The sequence below is a fragment of the Helicoverpa zea genome, chromosome 9 (assembly GCF_022581195.2).
Source record: "Helicoverpa zea isolate HzStark_Cry1AcR chromosome 9, ilHelZeax1.1, whole genome shotgun sequence".
In the NCBI taxonomy this organism is placed as follows: domain Eukaryota; kingdom Metazoa; phylum Arthropoda; class Insecta; order Lepidoptera; family Noctuidae; genus Helicoverpa; species Helicoverpa zea.
Window position 1 is genome coordinate 8,523,535 of NC_061460.1, and position 21,072 is coordinate 8,544,606.

The window sequence follows — 21,072 nt, forward strand, 5'->3', positions numbered from 1 at the left end:
TTAGAACTATCATAAGCCCATGACATAGGTACGGATGTTTTTTTCCATTACAGGTGATCTTATACTTGTTGTGATCCATGTAGATGGCAGATATATCCATACGGATGAAATGATGGAATAAGCTTTAAGGAAGTTAACTCAATAACATAAACCAGTAGGTATTTCATCTCAATATTTTTCTTTTATTATTTGACATACTTATTTTAATAATTATGTATAAAAGAGCGACCCGCTTTGTTTTACTACTATTAGGTACTACTTATAAGTATTTTAAATAACTCTTTATAGAGCATTAATTAACTAAATGACAACTTAAGATTTATTTATGTAGAGCTTTTATCGATCTTATTTCAAGTGAGTATGAATGTAACTTTTCTAATTTATATGTACTTTAGTACCTCTGTCATCTGATATGAGATAAAAGTGAAGGAAAGCATCTTAAAGAAACTTGAAGCCCAAAAACCTGATCGCCCATCTAGCGAGCAAGCATGGCGATAGTACTCATTCCTTTTTTGTATGATCTCACTAAAATATTGTGCCATGTTATGTCACAGGCTTTTTAAAAGGAAATAAAACAACAACATATATAAATTAAATAATCTCTTATTCATAAATAACAAAATTAGCCTAATTACAATTATAATACTATTTAATATTTACAGAACGTTTTAAATTAACAGTCGGTTTATATTTTCTCTTTTTCATTCTTTTCTTTTTTCTCTTCTTCTGAGTCTACGGGTCTTGTGGGGAGGTCGCCGTGTTTCCAGTTTGGAGGGTAGCCGTGGGCTTTGACATCGTCCCACCAAAGCTGTTCTCCTTTTGCGAAGAGGACGTATATTACGTTTGTGAAGACTAGAACTCCTAGGCACACCCAGAACGCTACTCGCCATTGTTTTAATGTGGACTGTAAAGAAATAAAATTTAATTAGTTTTGATAGAACTATTGGAAAACCATTTTTTTTAATCTCTATCAAGTTTGGCAAATAATTATTTTTCTGCATCCTACTACGTACGTCGTTTACTTTATTCTGTTAAAACCATCATTGGCAGATGATTAAGTATTTAATATGAGTGACTGACGACTGATTATTAAATACGTGATTTTTAGATCTGAACTCGATACGTGCTATATCATACCAGAATATAATTATAATAATTTGTTTATTAACGCCAAAATTTAAACAATAACAAAAATAAATTGGGTTTGAAAATCATTTATGGACAATTGTTTATAGTTATAGTCGAAATGTAAACGAGCCTGTTGATATAACGATGATCATCATAAATATTTTTGTTTGTTTTGTTCAGTTCACACTAAAATAGGCCCTAATGATTCAATTTGGTTGATATTTTAATTGAATATAAAATGATATTGATGTTATACCTATATTCGACAATTGAATGCGGAATAAAATTCAACAGTCAATAAATGGTAAAAGAATAATACCTAATTAAATCTGTCTGAAATTGTAATCCGATTGAGTTAAGTATCTTTCCGTGAATTTGCATTATTAGAGGTTGATTAAAAAAAAATGCTTTATAAAAAATATGTGACAGTTCAATCTCTTATCACAAAACAATGGATAGATAGATTATCGAAATCCACAGTTCATTCATTAATTATTATAAAGTGTTACTTGGGAAAAATTACTTAAGGAAACTGTCAACTTACATCAGGCGTCAACAACCCTATAAGGTACGGTGAAATGATTCCCGACACAGCAGCGATTCCATTGACCATGGCTGTAGTAGTTCCCGCGTAATTAGGAGTGATGTCCAATGGGTTGATCTTCATACCGCTGTAGTACGCTCCCATGAGCGTCATAGCGAAGATGAACCAGAACACGGCGAGTGTGACGTCACAACCGGAGTATGACGCCATGATTATGCAGACACCGGGACCAGTTGCCGCTGGAAAAAAGGTTTGTTAAAATTGATGTTCTATTTTTGAATTGTTTGGAATTTGTTCGAAATGAATTGGTGATCATTTGTTTTCGGGACCTAAGAATCAGTGTGTGTAAATAGATTCTTTAAACTAAATGGAATATAATTTTACAGCGAGAACCTCTAGGTGATAATGTGTGTGTGTATGTGGTGGTAATGTGTGTACCTACTAATTCTACTACTACCTACATAATGACGAGGTTGTGTAATACCTGCCGATGTTTAGTCTTATAAGCGTTTTGGATGTATCATCTGTTAGCTTGTAAGATTAAATGAAATAAATAAATAAATAAATAAATAAATAACGAAGAGGTGCATGTGTAGAAAAGTCAGTGGGCAGTTGGAAATATAATGATTATCTCAAATTCTACTAATTTCGCGATTATTAAAAAACACTTTTAACTGCAAAAATTGATGCTTAACTTACCAATAGTAGTATAAATTTTCCTAGCACTCGTTATAGAGTGATATCCCCTCTTCACGCAGAAATCGCAGAGCAGACCAAAGAAGAAGGACGCAATCCACATAGCCACGTAAGGCAAGGCTGACAATATCCCAGTAGCCTTAATGTTGAACTTCAAAACGTCAGTCATGTACTTGGGTAAATCCGTGATCATTGTGAAATAGCCCCAATCGTGTCCAATCTGTAGATAAACATTCACATGTGTCAACTTTTTTGAATTTCCCAACATTCTATTTGGTTCATGGTGAATCGATGTTTTATCGTGAAACTTTTGAGTAATATGGTGATAAGGAAAAATCTGTTCAAATAGACGATAACAGTAAAAAAAGTAGTTAACACTAGACAAATAGATATTTTTTACATTTCATTTACATTGACAATGACGTTTTTTACTCATGTATTTTGTAAGCTTACTAAGTTTACTTTTGCTTGCGGGTTAAACCACAATGAAGGATCAATACAAAAAAAAAGTGAGCAATGAAATTGTGCGCTTCAATACATATAGCTAGCTGTACTTTTTAGAATGTAAAATTTTACAATGAAATGGCACAATATCGTCAATTTGCTCAAAATAAATAATGTTGAAGAGTATAAGTTTCTTTATAAATTGCAACTAAATTAACGCTTTGTCAACAAGCCAGAAAATTACAATGCAAAAAGTGTACCTAACTTTTTTGTCCGATAATAATGCTAAATATAGATTGCATCGTAAACCAATTATAATGACTGTTGTTGATGAATGCATTTCAACAATCAATCTTTTTATTTTATTCGTGGACATAAAAGGTATTTAAATGCACTTCAGGAATTATACCATATTACAGTTTATTTACTTAATTTTTTACCCAAATGCAAAAGTTATTAAAGATAGTTTGTAACTCTTCCACGGTAAAACTATTTTAATGAATTTTAATGAAACTTGATAGTAATAAAACTTATGAATCAGAGTAACTTATACACAAATTTTTATCCCTGTGCAGAAAGTAGCTCTCCCCGAACGCTGGACTAAACCGTGGTCGGAGGTCACTGTTTAATAATTCTATCACATAAATACTTACACCAGCAATAATCAATGCCCACAAAGGACCAGATCTGAGCAGAGCCTTCCACGGGATGGGATCCAACTTTTTTGAATATGTGTGGATGAGGGCGTCGACATTCTGATTGAGGAACTTCTTCTCCGAGTCTGATATGAACGGGTGGGTGTTAGGCGTGCTGTAGCAGAGTACCGACTAGAAGAGAAAAGAGGATACATTCGTTTTTTAAGTAGGTAGTGTCGATGACTTATTGTATTGGGCCGCAACTAAGGTCCAAGTTTACTGACAATGCCAGTTTTCGTAAAACAGCTGATTACTAAAAACCACGTTCATTTTTCAAAGTTAAAAGTTGTTTGCAGGAAAACGCCCGTATGTCTTCACCTGCAGTCATTCTTGCCAGTTATGACTAAACTGGTTGATCAAACTTTACCATTTAACAAAAACTATAGTACGTGGTTTAACTGAACCCCTAAAAAACAATCGTAAACCATATCCATAGTTCTCGACAAAAGTTCAAAACTGACCGACACACGCAACGATTTCACTGTGAAATAAAAGTGTCCAATACTGTAAAATAAAACGCCACCAGATTGGAAACAAATTGGAAACTGAATCGATAAAAAAGATCAGGCAACTGCAACTCGACAGATATTGTTCGTTGTAATACGATTGTAAACCAATTACATTGGAAAAGTTAATTTTACTCGATACTATTTGAGATTGGTAATCTTATATATAAAAATGAATTGCTGTTCGTTAGTCTCACTAAAACTCCGGAATGGCTGGACCGATTTGGCTTTTTTTGGTTTTAAAATGTTTGTAGAGTTCCAGCGAAGGTTTAAACGATACGAAGTTCGCGGGATCAGCTAGTTTAAAATATTATTCTTGTCGAACTTCGGAAATTACTGGCATTCTCCAGCTTGGTTGGAAAATATGAGTGTTATTTTTTTACGATCATCATCAATTTTAAAATATGTTCTGTACCTAAAGGATAGTGTAGTTTTGTACTACAATTTTTTATGTTAAGTTACTGACCGCGTTTATTTTAAAAAAGGGTCTATAGTAACTTCATTTTTAATTGTGTGTCAAATTTTAAGGTCATTGAACGCATACACAATCACATTATCACTTGATACTGACGTGCTTAATTCTTTAAGTTAGAAATAAGACAACATGATTCTAAAAAAACATTAAGTACCTATAAATTAAACGCTCATAATTTATTTATAGTTCACACCTACGTAAGCAGTGTCAGCAGTGATGTTCAATTTACTTTTTTATCACGTTGCATCATTAATATAAGCTATAGATATACAAAAGTAAGCAAAAACTTGCTACTTTAGCACTTCAACGAGTCCTCTTATAGATTTTAAGGTCCGTCACCTTTGCAAGTGATTGAAGATGCGCAATACTACTTATAATTATATTTATTTAAACCTCCTTGAATAGACAAATAGGAAAACTTTTGGGGACTGCAAAATTCCCCCGAAGTATAATCGCGGATAATCAACTATTATTTTATTTATAGGTTTATTATATGACCGTTAAGAATCGATGCAATAAAAAACAACAACTTATAGCTAAATTAAAGACAGGTACTTAACATCTATCTACACTGGCAGTTCTTGTTGTAAGGATGATGCTCATTAAGGTTTCACATCAGCTTAAAACCGCAGCAACAATCAGAATAGGCTTTTTTTTTTTGTAAAATCGATGATGTGATTTATAGAATTGTAAACTTTGGACTCTTTTGCTCAATACTACGGACGGACATAATTTAATTTTTTATAGTGTGAATATATAGTACCTAATAAACCTACCTCTACCTTAAATGAGACTTAAAAAAATATCATCGTCATGATTTCATTTTCTTGTTCTGTCATATCATTTGCCAATGTTTCATTTACGCCTTCCTCCACATAGCCCTTGCTTACTCTTACGTAGGTGTTTTAAAAAACAAACTTTATTTCAAAAATAAGACTTACCCATAACAAAAACCACAATAATCCAAGTCCTCCGAACATATAGAAGACATTCTCCCAGCTGCCGTTATGCATGATCAGTCCAGAAAAGTATGAACCAGCGATGTTGCCTATCTGTGCTCCTCCGAACACGATGGCACCGAACCTTGCTCTCTCTGCTTTGGGGGCCCATTTGGATAACATGGCCATGAGGGCTGGCATTGTGGGACCCTGTGAATAAAAAGGATATTTCAAAAACAGTTTCATCGTTTTGAATTCACTTTACATGAAAGTAAAAAGTACATATATGGTCAAAATACTCGCACTGTTTTTGTCCAAGAGTTTATAATTAATTATATTTTTTAAATCATACTAATAATTAGTAAGATTCTTTAAATCATACACTGTCAGACTATATTTACCGTATTTTTTTTTCAAGTTTTACATAAAATCTTTACTAGTGCCATTCAAGTTGATAGCATTCTTTATAAAATGCCATAAATGCCACGTGTATTACACATTAATAACTATATTAAGAGTCATTTCAATAGTTATTACAGTATATTAATTAATACATGATTGCTATTAATGTAATCGGTTTATTAGAAGTACCTGTCCGAGGGATTTACATGCTTATGTAGGTACTTAGAGCGATGTAAGTACATAATTAGGGTTATACATCCGTGTATGTCTAAACCTCTTGAATTCCACTTTAAAATGGTTATAACTTCAAGAGTTAATAGTGACACGAGGAAACAAGAACCAACGCTAGAAGATATCTGATGTATATACATACAAATATAATCTTTAAGTTATTTTATTGCCTATTTTTCTAAAATCTAGCTTCGTAACCGTTTGTTGACAATTAGCTTTTTCTTTGTTTCATCATAGTTAAACAGTGCTACCGAAATGATAATGTCGTTATAAAGATATCATTTATGGCAGGGTTAAGAGCGAGGCCACAGGACATGTTTACGGTACGAGTAGCTACCGCAGTGCATCACATCTTTGCGACTCATCTTGCAGGTCAAAAAGGTGTCTCGCTGGCCGCTACCGGTGCGATGCCGCACCACGCTCCTACTTATGGTAAACAAAGTATAAAGTATGACACTTCTGCGGTATCGCACCGTTCCATCAAAGCACTAAATGAACCTGTTCTTATATTACACGAAAATAAATGAGACTACCACTCACCTCTCCAAATCCTTCAATAACTCTCAAAATAAACAGTGCAGTAGCTCCTCCCATTTTGACAGTGATTGGCGTGATGAAGGTACAAATGGCAGTGGATAGAAGACCGCCTCCAAGCACCCATTTGCCGCCAAACCTTTCGGCCAACATTCCTCCGGGAATGTGAGTTAGTACGTAGCCGTAGTAGAAAGACCCCAGTAGCAGGCCTTGGGTTGCCTCGCTCCATTCAAAAAGCATGACATCCTGTAGAATTAATAGTACTTAATAGAAATGTTGTTATCGTAATAGTGAAGGATTATGAAATAGTTGTTACAAGTGTTATTATCAGGAAGGTTTATTTTATCATTGGTCACTTCAGGAAATTAGGACGTTATTTAAGTACATTGATGTTTATTTTTTAGAAGTCATATTTTTGGGTAAAACTATGATCATGGCTTAAAGTTAAAGTTTCTAAGCAAGGATTATTTCAACCGCCTTTTTTATAAGAGATTTAGAGTGAGGTGTACTTATGTAAGACAAAAGATAAGTAATTTCATACACACAACGAAATTATGAGTCTACCTTGAAACCTTAAGGTATATTTTTTGGTAAGTGGCTATTAAAACTTTCATTATAATTTGTAGCTGAACAGGTCAAGCCTGAAATAGACGTGAGTGAACCCATAAAGCGTACATTCACGAAAGATCGTAATTTTTAATGAAGGCAAGCCCACATTTCAGTAAAACTAAAGCATAGATCAGATTGTACTATTTTGAAAAAAAAAAAACACACACTTCATGATAGTTGAGGATAATGATGTCAATTAGATTAACTTAGTCAACCAACTTATTAGTCAACCTTACAGTTGTTTGTGAGGAGGCTTTAGCGGTAAGGTCCCCCGTTTATTTTTATTATTCACCTTCCTTCTTTATTATAACAAACAATATTAGGTACGGAAATCGTATTCATAAGAATCAGATTTAACGATTAAGTTCATTAATTAATCGTAGATACAGGTTAAGACAATTTATTAAGGCAATAACTTTAATATTGTTTTAATTCAATCGTATTTGCAGAAATTTTAAAACACCTACGTAACTCACTTTAATATGGCGTGAAAAACGAACTTAAACCTGCATAGGCTTTCCGCAAATGCCATTATGCATTTTAACTCATACTTGAAAAGTAACATCAAAAACAAAACACGCTTTTCCTCTCCGAATTGTTCTAGAAAATCTCAATCACAACTGTGCGGTTAACATCAAAAGAGCAATGAACTCATCTTTAACCTCTAACCAGCACGCGACATGAATTTTATATGTTATATTTTGACAAACGGTAATAGGAAACTCTTTAGCAATTCATTTCCTCATTGAAAAGGTAAAAATCAATAAGTGTGTGGTTGAAATTCGATAAATGATTTACGTGAGCAAAATATTGCGATTCGTACCTTCTGTAGAGGAAAACTTAAGGATTCTTAAGTGTTTTGTTTGATGTTTTTAAAATAAGAATCATGTTGCGGAGAAGGTGTTTGGGTTAAACGAGGGAATATAATTATGTGTAGAGGAAGGGGAAGACCAAAGAAATCATGGATGGTGTGACAGTCGTGAGACGATATCAGATGGAGAAGAAGACATGCTGAATAGCCAAAAATAAAGTTGAAGAAGAAAAAAACTATGTTTGTGACCATAAAATGTGAACTTCAAAACTAAAATTTCTAGCTACTCCGTAAACTTCCAAACGTTCCGAGAAATGCCTACAAATCGTAAATAACGTAAGTAAGTATACATAAGAAAATAATCTCAGGAAGATAGCAGTAATATCATTTATCTACTACTTCTACCACCTAAGGATATTATCAACTGTCAGTTTGCTCAGTGTCTAGATAAATATCGTCACTTTAGGTATGAAACTGTAGATCGGAGTTTCAAGACATTTTACGTAGACTAATCCCTTTTTTCTCTCGGTAGACTTCCATCATCAGGGATCCATTTTGTGGTGATGTTGGCCCACTTATTAGGACTAGTCACAAACAAAAAGCGAACGGGCTACGGGGGAGGCCTTTGCCCAGTAATGGGACAGTATAGGCTGAATAAAAAAAATCCCCTTTTAGGTACATTCCTAGTTTTCAGTTTTAAATCTGTTCCCAAACTACATAATAAAAGGCTTAAACAATAACAAAATAGCCAAATGATTTCAACGCTTCCTCATTGTTCGATTTGTTACAAAAAACTACTTTCGTCTGTTTGTTAGAAAAAAGGCGATCGAACAAAAAACTTGTACAAATTGAGTTTTAATGCACTGTTAACTCAGCTTTTTATGTTTTAAATGAATGCTGTATTTTTGCTCAATAAATTAAATGAGAATTAAAATGAGTTTCATATTGACGATAACAATATGATAATGACGAAAGTATTGATCTTTTTATTAAGTTTCTATAATGTCTTCATTTACGAAACGTTTTGTAACTAACAATTTAATACCGTATTTTTTTATTTCAAATAGGCATATGAAAACTCTTTCGAAACGTCAAACTAGTTTGGATCCATCGCCTAAACTTTGTCTTAAATTATACCTCATGCACATTTTATACAATGGCGGACCTAACGCCTTAGGCGTTTTCTCCCAGTCTACCTTTAGGTGGTGGAGAAATAGCAGTGGTATGTGCAAGGTTTTTGTTTGGATAGTTAGTTTAAAAGTATACAATATATAGATAATAATACATAATATACATACATACTTACATATTATAATTGCCAGGAGAGACAAAGAAATAGATAAAAAAAAACAATCTACGGTAGCGATTCTGCCAATTTCCTATGAATGTGGTTGCGTAATTTCTTTCTAATTTTGTCTTGTATTTTTATTTTTTATGGGAGTTAATGTATGCTGTACATTGATGTGTGTATGGCAATCTCAGTTCAATAATCAGACCTCTATCTATTTGGTCATAAGAACCGTCTCAATTTTACGTCGGTAGGTAATATTAATTGCCTGAATAAGAAGCTGCTCTAATAATTATGCCATAATTAAATAATAATAAATTATAGCAAATAAATGATGATGATGATGTTCTCCTAGCCGATTATCGGCTACGGCGGCTGTTCTCATGTAAGGAGATTAGCCAACTGCGCAGGACATATTATAGTGCACGAGCATTTGCGCAGACACAGGTGCACTCACTATTCCTTAACCCTCATAGCCCGATGGGACGGCAATCCGACACGACCGGAAAGAGATCAGGCGCAGGACCGACATTTACGTGCTCTCCGATGCACGGGTGTATCAATCACCACCTTCCAGGCTCCGGGCTGCTATGTGAAAGTCTTCTAAAACCCACAAAGCGATTTCGGCCCGACTCGGGAATCGAACCCGAGACCTCGTGCTCAGCAGCCGCACTTGCGACAGCTAGACCAACGAGGCAGTTAAATAATGTTAAATAATGTTTAATAATAGCAAATAAATAATGATATCTTCGAGTTACAATTTTTTTTCAATGTTCACGTTGTTCACAGGTGCTAGTTTTAAGCGAGAATAACATTTGAATAAATTAACAATTAATTATTATTTAATTTCTTTCCAATCATTATATAATACCGTTAATCAAATTAGATAAGAATTTGTATCATCCGCAAGCATAATAATACCTACTTTCTTTAAAATATTCAGTTATACTAATTAATGTTAAAAACCTACTAATTTTAAAAATCCGGCTATGCACGTTGTATCGGCACGTGTGTGTATTTAGATTAGTTTTGTTGCGGATATCTCAAGAAATAATAAATAGAATTCAATCAAAATGAACATAAAATTAAGATAACGCCGTAAATCATGGTTTTTAAATAAGGAAAAGGAGTCATTTAACAATGTAAAAAATTCACATACCTATACCTACTATAGGTTTTTTTTTCCGACATCAAAAATCATCAAATGACCCCTCCCGCTGTGGGTTAGCAGCAGTGAGGGAGTATCAGACTCTTACTGACTAAAAACCGTCGTGTTCCGTAATAGGCCGTTTATGTACCAGGGCCGCGGTATCTCTTTCGAACAACCCGCAGCCCTACTATAGGTATTAGTCGTTTTTACGTCCTATAATGAATAGCTCTTTTGAGATTTCCTATTCAACTGCCTAGTAAAATATTTGTACACATCAAAATCACTCACAGAGCCCGAATTATATAAAAAAATGAAAAACAAAAGAATAAAAATAAAAAGTATCAATTTCTACTCACATCTTCAGCTCTCGTAGTATAAAAACTCCTAACATCTGTAGAGTTTGACTCAATTCCTGATCGGTCTTTACATACTAGAGGATCATAATTATCTTCTGTGGAGACAGACTGTGCTTTCTTCACCATCTGAGTAATGGCCAGGTTCAAGCATACCCGCATAGTATACGCATTGGCCACGGCCAATAAGGCCATAATCGCCAAGACATACCTCTGCGGTATTATGAACACTGAAAATATTAAAAAGAAAAATTAATCAGTGTCAAATGGTGATAACTGTCAGTGTTAACGTAACCTCGGGTAGTATTTAATGACAAAAGCATTTGTTCTATTTTTGAATAGCCGCAACAATCGAACGTAAATATGAAAAGTTATTTGCAGTAAAAATAAATGACAAGGTATTAACTTAAATTAAACTGCTTTTAAAAACAAAGACAATTACCAATTAGAGATATTTATATAACAAATAAACACACTCATAACATATTTACATAGATAAGCATATCAGGCAATTACCAAATCAATATATTACAAAAAAATAAAAAAACTCTTTTCTAAAAAAAAAAGAATAAACAATTCAACTTACATTTTGACAACGCCAATCGCCACCCCGTCAACATTTTGCAGTATTACCTTTAACAAACAAAACTTGAATTTATTACAACCATTAGGTTTCATTCACCGCACTGTTTATAGTTCATTTGCGAGACTGGCCGTCGGGAGGCGACTATATTACTCGACGGCTAATCAGGAAAAAGTATGGCGGAGCCTGGGCACAGAGTTTTCATTGCCTGACGTTACCGGATTATAGTGACAAGGTCACTCCACTTCGATCTTAATTGGCAGGTACGGATCGGAACTCTTTCGTTTGATACTGCACTTAATTTTTAAAGTAGAGCAATTTTCGTATCGTGTTTTTTACTATTCCAAATTCGAAATTGGTAAAAAAATTGGTAGCTCGATTTTTGTTTTTATTATTATTTTGACTCTAATTTGTTTTACACTGAGGCAGAGGTAGCTAATAAAGAGTCTAAATTATTTTAATGTCTAATCAAATTTTAATGTGTTTTCGAACCGGGAAGAATTTGATATTTTTTTCCCTCAAACGTCAGCACGAACAGGAAATAACAATACTTATTGTGTGGGAAAATGCGTATTAGCACCAACCTGTTATCCATTCATAACAAGGAATATAATAAAATTTTGAGTATGGCCGGTTTTTGAGAACCTTTTGTGCCGGCGATCATGTCAATTATACCTTAAAAGTTTGAATAAAAAACCACCACAAAGGAGCTTATATACCGACCATAAGTGAAATTCTTGGTTCCTATGTAATCCCTCAATTTCAAAGAAGAAGTATACATTTTTAGATTTGAAATATGATAGACTGGTTGTAATATCCTATTATTGATGCTATCAGGTAAAATTTAAGGTCACGACCCTCATGATTAAGGAAACAAGAAACCTAGGAAGTGGAGAAGTCACGCAACGATATAACTTGACCAATGAAAACTTTCAGCGACGAAAAAAATAATTGAATGAGTTAAAGAAATGCTCCGTGAACCAGATCGACTCATCGCGATCGCTTCAATTCGGTTTGATAATGTTTTGCTCTGCAGTCGTCTGAATAGTATAGAGGTTGTAGTTAAGCATTAGTCCTAGGTTAGGTCAATTAAACAGGACAGCAGCAAAAATATTTAGCTCATATTTTGAGAATTTAGCTTTATTTTGAAACGTAAGAATTTTTTGATTTAGAGATTTTTAACTGACTTAAAAAGGAGGTTCACCTGTGTGTTTATATGTATGTTTGTGTGCTATTATCTCAGTTTAGTCTGAAACGATTTTGATACGGTTTTCAGCATAGTATTTGTCACACTTACGTGAAGGTTTTAATCACAATATAGAAGTCGGTTATTTATTTTTAAACATTGTTAGGACAAAATATTTTGTTTAATATTAGTGACGCCCAATTCCTTTCTTAGAAGTTGCAAAATGTGGGTATGGTTTCTTGAAAATGTTGTACAACTTATATCACCGATAAACAGATAAGTACAGTTCATAGAATATGAACTAGTTCATAATAAACATAGGTTTGTTTTGTTTACAATTGCGCCTTGCCTTGTACTGTGGTAACACGTGTTGCGAGTTTACTTAATACTCTTTATCAATGGAATTAGTAATGTTAAGTAGTAATAAACATAACAATGACATGCCAAGTGTATTACACAATTTTGTGTGATTTTTTGAACTGCATGTGTTGTCCTTTACTTTGGTGTTTCGGACGGCACGATAAATTATAGATCCCAGGTGTCATTTGAATTTCTTTGGCAGTCGTATAGATAGTCAGCAGCCAGTAAGTCTGACAACCATTCTTACCTAGGTAACTAAGTTGAGGGGGTTAGATAGGCAGGCTTTTAAACACGGGTACTCAGCTGCATCCAGTTAGACTGGAAGCCGACCCCAACATGGTTGGGAAAAAAAGTTTCGGGAGATGATGGGTTACTTTACTGGGTTACATTGGGGATATGGGTTACTTTATTAATTTCATTTATTTCGGGTCTGGGTATTGTAAGAATATTTGATTGTATATTTATATACGCAACATCAAAACAGAAAAAAAGTTTGATGCAAAGTTTGTAAAAATTGCAATATTTAGCTGCGTCTTATATGAAGAGGATAACCATTTGTCCAAGGTTAGTCAACAAGTTTCTGAATTAATTAAATCACACAAAATTATCGCTTCGTTGACACCTGGTTGTTTCCGTTTACATTATTTCGATAAAAAAGAAAAAAGAGTAAATATTTAGTCAGGTCCGGTTCGTTGTTGGTATATTCATCTTCATATAAGTGATAAATACATGCTATGCTAAAAAATAAACATTTTGGCCTGGTCGATTGCAGTAAAAAGAGTTAATAGACGACTAAAATCAATTTGTTGTACCTATGTAGGTAGGTGTTAATTTTGTTTTTTGCACTATTTACAAGAAGAAGATGTTATTGCGGATGTTGGTTGCACGTTTCTTAAAATTTATAGTTGTACATTTTTACTAAGTTTTTTTTTTTACTTAACATTTAATAAATAACCATCAACAGCAATACCAAAGAATGTTATTTTCACCATCTTGCTTTCGACTAGGAACTGGTAAAAAATAAAAACCTCGTAAATGTAACGCACCGTGTGTTCACCATAATTTATTAAAAAAAAAAAAAAAAAAAACAAATAATTACGTTTTTTTTATTTAAGAAACTAGCTTATATTGTGTATCTGGGTAGTTTATGTTATATTTAAAAAGTTGAATTATTACAAATTCAATAAAATATTAATGACAAACAAGAAACAGTCCTGAAGTGGTCCACTACTCTGCGTTGCATACGTATTTCTGTGTGTGCAATCTTATTACAATAAAACCTATAAGAGGGTATAATAACAACGTAATTCCCGTGACAATCTGCAGTTCAATGGCTTGTTCTGCTATTTAAGATTAATTTTGTACATTCGTTCTTTTCAACGGTATCACGAACGTACTGAAAACCCACATCCCGTAATGGAAGTTTTAGCCGTATATGTCAATGTAACTAACTTCTATTTTTTGAGAAATATTATCAAATGACCCGCGTTGTGGGTGTAGAGTGAGGGGGTGTCACACTCTTACTGACTACTGACTAAAATCCACCATGTTCCTTGTTAAGCCTTTTATGTACCAGGACCGCAACTCTTTCTAACAAGTCCGAAGTCCCGAAACAATCCTACCTAACCTCTTACGTTTCGTTAAAACCTGTATATTTAGACAGATAACAGATTAAAGATTGATGGCTATTGAATTTGGCACAAACTATAAAAGAGTCAGCACGTGAGAAATAAAAAAGAAACAATGTAAATGATGCGTCCTGAAAAACTATGTTTCTACAACATTGTGTGACAGACTACACTGCTAACAGACTTATTTGAGTCCCATCATGTGCATCTGTTTATTATACTATACAATTACATGCAAAAGGATAAACGTTTGTTTTTGTTAGTCAATTTAAAAAGGAAACGTGAGGAAATACCATTTAACATGTAGGTACAACATTTTTAGTACCTAAAGAAAAATACATACGTAACAAAGTAAATCGAACAAAAATGAATTCTATTTAAATACAAGCAAGATATTAGCTGAAACCACAAAACAATTTCCGTAAAACAATGTATCTATTTCAATTATGTCGTGCACTTCCAATGCTAATTGCAATGTGTGTGTGTTCTATTTTCTGTAACAACACAATATAAAGGTGTATTTCAAACAATCCCCGTGAGCGTTTTGTGCTTGATAACATATTGCTAGGATCGGATTTCCCTAAGGGTGCAAGTCTGATACACGATGCTTTTCGTGACAAAGATAAACTCGGGTCTTGTATGTATTTGTTGCGCAAAGTCGTTCACTGATGTTTTGTCTTAGGTAACGATCAACAAATTGTTATGTTAACGTAAGTATGTTACTTATTGTATTTATAACATACTATAGACATATTTTAATGAATATTCGTTTAATGTCTTATTAGCTATCTGTAAACCAACATTTTATATAAATTTGATTAGGTATACATATTCTGTGAGATGTAACTTATGTTCTACCACTTTTTTTTGTATTATTAGATTTTAATAACGTTTACTCTGGCGTAAGCACCGTTGCAAAAGGTTTATTACTTCAAGCATTTTACAACGTATTTGAATCGTTCGAATTTTAAAATGTAACATTCTTTATAGTAAGTATAACAGAATAAAAATAAATAAATTAGGAGCGTATAATTTGTCAAAATAACAATTGACTATAACGTGACCGATTTTTATGTAAATAAGAACATTAGACATATAGACGTCTAAATAGTTATTTACTTACATACTTATGTGCCGAAAATGAACTAAGTAGAAGATATTTTAAGCTGCTCTTCAAGAGTACACAAATAAAATATAAAACTGCTGCAATAATGTCAACAATATTATTATCCAAGTTAGGTTTGCATTTTGGTGAATGAACAATAATATTTGACAACAACTAAACAAATACATCTTATGACGACCACACTCATAATATGTGCACACAAACATGTGTTCTATTCATAAAATAACTTGTTGAACGGCTCAAACAAATACTTTGAGAACATCCATCAACAATTTATGTTAAACATGGAAAACTACAAAAAAGGACCGATGTTTTCCGCCTCGAAGCCTCGGGCCCTAGAGCACACTGCAAACTTTTAGTCGGCCGATAGTTTGTTTGTCCTCATTAATTAGTATGATGATGAATGGTAGCGCACACATTACAAAGATCAGGTATTTAGCCGATATCAGACCGACTGAAAAGTTGGACTGGACTCACGATTTTCTTAAAAAACCGGCCAAGTGCGAGTCGGAATCGCGTTTGTTGTATGGGAGCCCCCAAAATATTTATTTTATTCCAGTTTTCAGTATTTGTGCGGCAACAGAAATACATCATCTGTGAAAATTTCAGCTTTCTAACTATCACGGTTCATGAGATACAGCCTGGTGAAAGACGGACGGATGGACGGACGGATGGACCGACGGACGGACAGAGGAGCGAAAACAATAGGGTCCCGTTTGACCCTTTGGGTACGGAACCCTAAAAACATTGTCAACCATCGATCCGGTCAACTGTCGACCGACTAAAGGTTTCGAGTATGTGTGCTCTTACTCAAATAAGGTGAACAGTAATTTATTTAGGTTTTATTGATATGCGAACGAGTAAAAAACGTTATACAAATGTACGTTTACAAAGTACTCTAAAGTGGGTTTCTAGTCCTTTTGGCAAGGTTAGCTGAAGTGACATAAGCAATTCCCGATATAAACATTTCTACTGATATATTGTATGTTTTATTTTCTTGAGTAAAATGAAGATTGGCAGTTATTGTTGGTGTCATTTTTACTCTTCTATACTAATATATAGAGAGAAAAGATTTGATTGTTTGTTTGTTTGACACGAACAGGCTTTAGGTCTACAGAACAGATTTAAATCATTCTTTCAGTGCTAGGAAGGTACACCATCTGCGCTGAAAACTGACCATGTTTTATCCGGATATGGTAAGAAGTTTTCCCAGGGCGTGGGTTATTAGACAAAAATAAGTAATCGTACGCAATATATTATTTAGATTGTGTTCATATTTTTTTTACTACTCTAAGGTTTTATATTATAAATTGAAGTAATCACCATTCACCACCTATCAGTAGATTCAGTTCAAAACCGTGATATAGTATGCTAGTATGCTCATCAGTCATTTGTTTGATTTGATAAACAGAAAACATTGTCCTCAGTTCAAAAGTAAATATCTTGATGATTTTGGAAGGCCAAAAACAGTACATAAGGAAGTCATAGACATATAGTTAGATAATTCTCTTGATGTGTCAATAAATATGTTTCCAGATAGAATATAGGCTATGTTTTAGTTATAAAATTATCTTCATAAATAAAGTAATGTATATATATTTAAGTTATAGAAAAAAACGGGAAAAAAATTGCGAGCAGGAAGGATAAAAAAAGATAATAATTATTGATGTGATAGAGGGGAAACTTACGAAAAATCAACCGAAAATCTTTATAAAGAGATATTTTTTTACAAGAATAAGAGGTACACTTATACATACACAATTTGCTATCACAGTCACAATCAATATTTAATTAATAATTAGTTAAAATTTGCTTTATATAAATATTTTTCTCAAATATTTACTTAAGAAATATCAAGCATGGGTGTCTTATCATTTCCTTGAATTTTCAATGTTAGGCCTGCTTTATGTTTGTAATGAGTATAAACCTTTAGAAATATATAAAACAATGTAATAATATTTTTGTAGGGAAGGAAATAGGAACTAGTTTTAAAAGAATGTTCATCAGAAAGTATGTGCCTTCAATAACAGAGGTTCGTATCAAATACATAATATACCTAACATAATACCATTGTTACTAATTTAAAAAAAAGGTCAGAAACAATGAACTGTGTGCGCAGAGAGAGTTTATAAACTCCTTCACGTTTATGCATTATAGGCACGTCAAATCGTAATTTACGGTGATTACTATAACCAGTTTTAATTAAAATTAATCTGAAAAAATATGGATCCAATTGGATTCTTCAACGTCATTTAAACACCAGGTTTAAAAAAAAAACATTAATTTGAGCACTTGATAACAGATTTATAGTTTTATTCAATTAAAGAAAAACTTAATAAAATTTTAAACACTTCCAGAAATATTTATTTTTGAAATAACTATCTCTTATTTTTATTTATTACCGCAAAAATTAAATAAAAATAAAATTACACTTACTTGTAACTTATTTAAATTTAAAATTCGAACACGTTCCTTTACTCCATGAGCGGGTGTAACGTGTACCGTTTGAACGTGCAAATAATACTGGCACGTATGCTCAAGCGAGGCATTATAATAATTCGAATGGAACTAAGACAAGGCGCTATCAAAATGATTGACGCTATCTTTTGTTATGCTACCTTTATGCATCCAAACTTTACGTATTCTAGGAATAATCCTAAACAATACCTAGCGTGTTTCTTTGGGTGATGGTATTTGAATAGGGTCTCAAAAAATTGTTTTTTCCAAAAATAAAAATATTTTCGGAACCAAAAAAACATGAATCACTATAATTAATTTGGTATCTACCACCGACTTTCCCAGGTGGTAAATGTTCCAAAATAAATAAAAATATTTTCCCAGGTGATAAATAAATGATTCATCTTGTAATTTAAATTCATCTGCCATGATTTTAAGAAATGGTATCAAGCTGGTCATGAAACCTTGATGGTTTTGTTAGCTACAATATTATGATTATTGTTAGTTGGATTCTGTGGCTGTTCGAAAGAATGTAATTTTGTTCGAAATGGAATTTCTGAGGACAGTTTCAATTCGATATTTGATAGTATAAAAAACTTCCCTCATTACTTATGTCTAGGATTTTTAATGCCTCTGATTATCTTAGACAAGCGGGGAAATGTATGAAAAATATCAATGAATACTTTCCACAATCAAAGCACGTAGTCAATATTTGAATTGGCAAGAACAAAGTCGCTGTGTTTTTTTCCGTTCTCTGAAAAAAACACGTGTTTACAACGATTTTGTAAACTGTTCTTCATCTCTTTGATAGTATGGTTGGCAATATTACATTGTAGCATTCTGTGTTGATTTATACTTGAAAATATGAAAGAAAGTTATGATGATGATCGGCTCCTCCTAGCCGATTATCGGCTACTGTGGCTGATCTTATACAAGGAGATTAGCTAACTACGCAGGACATATTATAGTGCACAAGCATTTGCGCAGACCCAGGTGCACTCACTATTCCTTCACTCTCATAGTCCTATGGGACGGCAATCCGACACGACTGGAGAGAGATCACAGGACCGACATTTACGTGCTTTCTTAAAATACATATGTAGGTAAATGTTTACAAGGAACCTGAGTTACCGATACAGTTTATATATGTTACGGGTAATGCTAGAAGGTGGAGTAAACCTAGGTTTACCCGGGTTGACTTAGTATTACCCAAGCTTCTTGGGTAAAGTCCGAATAATAAGTAAAATACCTTTTTAATTCGGTGTTTACCCATGCTCACCTAGGTCTACCCAACTCTGACTGGGTAATGTTAGGTGTTGCGTAATTTTCGAGCCCGTGGCGTAATTCTAGGGAGCCTGCATTCCCTAATTTAAAATTTCCTTCATGTTCTGTTGGAGATACGGTAAGAGTCCAAATACCAGATGTCGATAGAGGAAGAGGCGAGTTTCGGAATGTGCTTATGGCAGTTAAAGAAAAGGTGATGATCTGTATAAGCTAGGAAACGAACGTGGTACTATTGAGGAAATGTTCTCAAGGAATCAGTTTTGTGTGTGTCATGATAAACTGATTTATATTGAAAATATATCACCAGAAAAAAAGCTTACGAGAGCTTGCAATTGAGCAGTCGCTTTCAGGAAGCCAGGGTCATAAAAGGTGTAATTGCAAAACAAAATGTGCCACAAAGAAGTGTTCATGCAAAGCTGCAGGAAAATTGTGCAATTCTAAATGTCACAGCAGTTTATCATGCTCAAATAAATAATTTCAACTTGAACAACAACGACCGTTATTAGTTTTTTTTCTATTAAAGTTATTAAGTTCATGCTCTTCAAGCAATTACGATTGCCTTGGTATGTTTTTTAAATAATAAATGTTTAAAATGACCTTGAATTTTCATTTCACTAATTAATTAGACAAATTTTTAACATTACCCAGTCAGAGTTGGGTAGACCTAGGTGAGCATGGGTAAACCCCGAATTAAAATTTATTTTACTTATTATTCGGACATTACCCAAGAAGCTTGGGTAATACTAAGTCAACCCGGGTAAACCTAGGTTTACTCCACCTTCTTGCATTACCCGTAACATATATACAGGAAAATACATATTTGTCAAGAAAGTGTATACGTACATATTTTGTCCTTATAAAGGAGCTAGTTCTAAGAAAAGTTATATTTACTTTGATCAAGAGTTCATTGGAATTATCTCAGCTTACGTTATTAAGTAAATGGACTATGAATAGCCATGTTTGTAAGTTATTCCGTGTTTGTAAGAAGAAAAATCATGTTTAAGTATATCGTATTTAAGACTGTGTAAAATGTTTTATCCTCATCATCCTCCGAGCCATTTTCCCAACTATGTTGGGGTCGGCTTCCAGTCGGCTGTGTAAAATGTTTCTTATAATTAAATCGTCGTTTAAAATATTTTTTGACCTTCATAATTCACAATAAATGAAGAATGATAAACGTAAGTCTATGATGTTCACACGGGATATCATATCAATATATTTCAAAGATGGCTCAGATTTTTGCAGGATACTGATTAATTACAATGGACGTGTGAACTTTCGTACATAATAAATCATATTATTGTGACTAAACCGTATGGCCCGTGTGAACGTAGCGTAATTTACTATACTGCTTTATCTATAAGGTTTGTATAGTATATTAAAGGAATGCATCGCAGCCACGTAGTAAGAACAGATAAGTCATTTTGTTCTCAATATTCATCTGCCTAGCCTTTTTCCCAACTGCGTTGTGGTCGGCTTCCAATCTCACGCGATGCCGCTGAACATCAGAGTTTTACAAGGCGGGACCTTCTCAACCCAGTTACCGGAGCAATATACATATTTATAAAATTAAATAGTATTGATATACATATAAACCAAAATACCAAGTAGTTCCTAACTTAGAAACAGATGTATTTCCTCAAA

General features: G+C 33.5%; 1 protein-coding gene across 1 annotated transcript; it reads right to left on the bottom strand.

Moving 5' to 3' along the window:
- Positions 1–585: 585 nt before the first annotated feature.
- LOC124632950 (putative inorganic phosphate cotransporter) lies at positions 586–18,212 on the bottom strand. The gene is made up of 9 exons (XM_047167981.1): positions 18,124–18,212; positions 11,391–11,437; positions 10,808–11,034; positions 6,600–6,839; positions 5,430–5,636; positions 3,466–3,639; positions 2,372–2,588; positions 1,673–1,911; positions 586–904 (listed from the first exon to the last, which is right to left on the bottom strand). Exons 2-9 carry the CDS (start codon positions 11,422–11,424, stop codon positions 686–688), a joined length of 1,557 nt encoding a protein of 518 aa, XP_047023937.1. The 5' UTR covers positions 11,425–11,437; positions 18,124–18,212; the 3' UTR covers positions 586–685.
- Positions 18,213–21,072: the final 2,860 nt, after the last annotated feature.